Below are 4,528 nucleotides of genomic sequence, written 5' to 3'. Positions count from 1 at the left end.
GCCCCGCCCCGCCCCGCCCCGCCCCGGGCTGGGCAGGGCGCAGCGTGCACCTCGGCCCCACACCGGCTCCAGGATGTTTAAGGCGGGCTGCGGCGCGCGGCTCGACGGGGAGGTGCTCCGGTCGAGTGAGGGTCCCCCCTTTCCCCCTCCCTGCCCGGGACTGCCACTCCCCGCCCGGTAGCTCACGCACGACGCACACTCGGGAGAATTGGGTCAGGGTCCGCGGATTTAATCGATACGATCGCGCGGCGCAAAACTTGCCAGGAATGTGTTCTCTTGGCCGGGACTTCTCTCTGCTGCAGCGCGTGGCCAGGCGGATCGCTGCACCGTCTTCGTGTTGATCACTTACTTTTACGCACAACTACAGCGCCCATCTTATGAGCTCTCTCAGCTCCAGTTGCCGAAAGTGACCTACTCTCTGCCCCCCTCTCCCCTCCTTTTTCCGGCGGCTACCCTTTCAAGGTCTTTGCCGACCGACCTGTTACAGCAGGTCCCGGCCCGCAGGATCCAGAGGTACCCGGCTCCAGGACCTGCCTCTGGAGGGTGGCCAGGCCAAGCCTCCTGGAATTCTGCAGCTCTGACGAAATGAATGAGCTCTGGCCCATTGATCGGTACTCACCAGCTGTGTCTTGGTAAGGTACTTCTTCCACCAGATGTACTTGGCGTACTGGGGGCCCATGGCGGACACCATGTAGTAGGCGTAGAGCATGACGTGGACGGCGTTGTTGACGAGGTTGGAGAAGGTGCCGTGGCCGCCTGCGGTCATGGGGTCGGGTCGTTAGATTCATGATTGTTGCAAAGCAAGGCTTGTTTGAGTGAAAAGCAAAATAGATGCGGCAGTGGTGGGGACACTCACCGGCGAGGAACTTGACGCAGATCCAGGTTTCGATGGGGGTGAGCGAGTGGTGGTAGAGATGCAGCAGGGAGATCTGGTTGTCCTTCTTGCGCAGCACGAAGAAGATCTGCGAAAGGGTTGCGGTCAGCGCGTGATTTTGTCCGAGCGAGCGGAGCCGCCGCGCCTCGCCGTAACGAGACGAGACGGGCGCGACCGCGCCGCGCGCACTCGCCATAAAGCCAATAATTCAATTCATGATTCTCTTCTGTGTCTCCTTTCTCTGTCTCCCGCTTTGGTCTCGAGGACGCGCGGGCCTTTCTCTCTCGCGCGCTTTAGGACTGGCGCCTAAAAGATACCGACCGAGAGGGCGCCAAGTCATTGCGTTACTCTAGCCCCCACTGGGCGACGTTGCTGACGGCGGGGTGACGATGACGATGGTATGGGTGATGTAGTTTATGACGATGATACATGCAGCATGAAAAATAAAGCATAATGATTGTAAAAAATGCGCCTTTCTTGCTCCGACAAGCAACATTAGAGGGATGAGGAGCGTCCTTTTCTTTTCCTCCCACCGTCTCACTTCTCTCTCTCGCCACGGCTCTCCGTGTCCGCTCCACATACCTCTGCCTCGAGTGCAAGAAATGCATATGATACTGCATGAATATGATTATGATATGAAGATGATTTTGATGAGATGAAGGGGTGCGTTACCGCACCGTTCTCCAGACAATGTCCTTACCGTATCAGTGAATTCCGTCAGCTTGGATATGTAATACCACCAGCAGAGATGGGCCATCTGCAACAGGGATATTACCGTCGTCAGTCAAGTCACTCGTGTTTTATTCGCCGTACGTGACGCTACTGGCAAGCTGGCGCGATACCCACTCTCAGAGCCACTTGACTGTTGGTGTAGTCGACGGGCTGGCAACTGTAGCTGTAGTCCATGAACCAGCCGCTCATCAGATGCTGTAACAAACGCAGAGAGAATTATTGTAGCTATTGTTGGCTATTGTAACATCAGGTGCTGTGACAAAGGCAGAGAGAAATAGGGATCGTACAAAAAGCGCATCCGTTTCTTTTCTGATTCATTGTCAAACTACGACGGGAGCTTGACGCCTGCAAGACTCGGGGTAGGCCACCCCGCAGAACACACATGCAGTGCAGACGAGATGTTGCCTACCCATCAGGCGCTATGAGAGCACGCCGAGGCAAGGCGCAACCTGACAGGTTTGCTAACGGGCGAATGACGGTCGTTACTTTCGGGATGATCCCTCACGACAGCGGCAGCAGAGCGCGCTAATTTGTGCGACACTGTACAGTGTCTGAACGACGGTGTTGGTTTATGAGAATCCCCTCCCGAACCATCCATCAATGAGACAAAAGCCATCGCCTTTTTGCCGCCACGGGCGATTAAATGCAAGCTACCGCCGCCGCGCCGAGCCGCGACGGTCGCAGCCAGAGAGCGCTTCGCAACGCAAGGATCGATTAAAATCAAACGATGGATCGATTCTAATCGAGACTATCGAACGAGGCCGTCGGGGGGTGCTCCGTATTGACGCCGCGTGCACACAGCAGCGCGGGCTTTTCGTCGAGTCACCCTTCTGGCCAGCCCTCGGCCCAGCCACAACAAGGCCCTGCTGCACCAGCCTGCTCACAATAGGAGCCAATTCGCCAACAGGAGGCGTGTCTTTGGGCGACCCTACATAGCCACGCCGCGTGTTTTTGCAAGGACCGCTTGCGGCGTGCCGCGATGACTGCGATATATTTGTTCGCACACGTCGCCATAGAACAATACCGTTCAGCGGTGTGCGAAACAACGCATCCTTATTTACGCGCGTTTGTGTGTGTGTGTGTGTTCACAGACAGACGGACGGACAGACGGACGGACTTAACGGGTGGACGGACCGCCAGACAGAGAGAGACGCAGTCATTTGCATTTCAGACTGGTCCTGGCCCAAGGGCCCCCCGAGCCGCGCGCTCGGCGCTCCGTTGCATAATACGTGAAATGAGTCCGCTCCGGCGGCCGCGGCCGGGCAGCCTCCATAGGATCGCGCGCGCACAACAAGGAAGAAAACAAAAACGTTTTCCCGCGCTGGGCTTTTTCTTTTGGCGGGGATTCCGCGTTGTCGTCGTCGTTTGCCAGAAAGAGTGAGAAGCGAGTGCAAGCCGTCGCGTATACATCTCTCGCGCCGCGTCGTCGTCGTCGTGTGTTTTGTTATCCGTGCTGCGCTGCATGTCGGAGGAGTGGAAAACTACACGCTCGCCGCGCGCTGCCCGCGGCCCGTCCGTGTTGGCCGGGCTTTAGCTTTAGCCAGTCCCGGCACGCGCTGCACGCGAACACGCTCGCGGCGCCAAGAAGAGCCATCTTGTAGGACATCACACGCTCTTCTTGGAGCAAACGCCCTCGCGCCCGCGCAGACCCCCATAACCGCCGACGATTACGGGCTTAAATCTCAATTAGTCGCCTTTGCACGGGGGGCGTTTAATTTTTATCGCGCCCGTTTCTCCTGCGCATATTTCTCGCAGGCTGCGTCCTCTCTTCTATCATCTTCTATCGAGAAAGCGCTGCCCTTTTTAAATGCAGCTAGCCTATATGCTTTTTATACTCGCCCAAAGTTCGCACAATCACGTAATTGCCGCGCGAAAAAAGAAGGAAAAAAACAAGAAAAATGACGCGGCTTGGACAAAATATACGTAACACGAATTACGAAACTAGTCGAAATAACTCATCGTCAAACGTATGGCAAAATAATATAAACGATATCCGCGCGCGGTTGGCGGCGCGCGGACAAACTTATGGCGATATGATGATGTCGGCGTAAAGGCCATATGCAACGGGGCGGAGGAGGAGGGCCCGGTAGGCCCCGAGGTGGACCCGGTGGTGCTGCATACCTGACGTCATGTTGTTTGCGGAGACTCGCAAGAGGGCGAGACCGTGTGTGTACCTCTTAGCCTTTGGGGGACGCTACTACACTGGCATAGACGATTGATAGACCTGATCTGATGATGTGACCCGCAGGATCCCAGGAAGAAATGCGCGTGGGACTCGATGCGATGAATGTAAATGGACTGGGGGGTTATTACAACGATAAAAAAATTACATCTCGCTCCCTCCTCTTTTTTCCGTCGCAAAGTAATCACACACACACACACACACACGTGCGAATGCGTACATACACACACACACACATTTGCGATTACATTATCGGCCTCAATTGCGACGGCATTAATAAACACGCCCCGCAGGACGTGCCAACAGGTCGCGCGAGTGTTAAAAGTTGTTAAAATAGTTTCGCGAAGGCCGGAGCTGTCGTCGCGCGCGCACGTGTGTGGAGGAGAGGGACGCGGGTCGCCGCCGTGCGCGGAGCAGGGGGCGATTTACATGATCACTCACTCCTCCTCCACCACCTCCTCCTCCTCCTCCTCCTGAAGATGCCTCGGCGCGGCGATCTACTTTCTCCCAAGGCCAAGGCGCGGTGATGCAATACGGCCGCACACCAACCGTGCTCGCGGCTCGCGAGGAAAAACAGACAGCCACGCGCGCGTGCAACACGTCGCGTCATCCCGCCGCTGTGAGATAATAACGAGAATGACTCCGGTTCGGTCTGCTCTGTGCATTTCGTGTGGCCGTTGCGATCGGCGGCGCCGCGCGGTCCCGGTCCGACAGCGAGTGCCCCCCCTCCCCCCCCCCCC

At 56.8% G+C, this 4,528-nt stretch overlaps 1 protein-coding gene across 1 annotated transcript in view; it reads right to left on the bottom strand.

Annotated features, from left to right (window-relative positions):
• LOC113209125 (elongation of very long chain fatty acids protein AAEL008004-like) overlaps positions 1-1,828 on the bottom strand; it is a 9,312-nt gene extending 7,484 nt beyond the window's left edge. Inside the window, exons 1-4 of the mRNA XM_052274807.1 lie at positions 1,721-1,828; positions 1,575-1,631; positions 857-962; positions 620-756 (exon numbers count right to left, since the gene is read on the bottom strand). Of these exons, the coding sequence (XP_052130767.1) occupies positions 620-756; positions 857-962; positions 1,575-1,631; positions 1,721-1,795 (375 nt within the window). The 5' untranslated portion in view covers positions 1,796-1,828. The remainder of the gene's footprint in view (positions 1-619; positions 757-856; positions 963-1,574; positions 1,632-1,720) is intronic.
• Positions 1,829-4,528: the final 2,700 nt, after the last annotated feature.

Source organism: Frankliniella occidentalis, unplaced genomic scaffold (assembly GCF_000697945.3).
Source record: "Frankliniella occidentalis isolate FOCC.00 unplaced genomic scaffold, Focc_3.1 Scaffold445, whole genome shotgun sequence".
NCBI lineage: Eukaryota > Metazoa > Arthropoda > Insecta > Thysanoptera > Thripidae > Frankliniella > Frankliniella occidentalis.
This window is presented reverse-complemented; position numbering and strand designations above follow the sequence as displayed.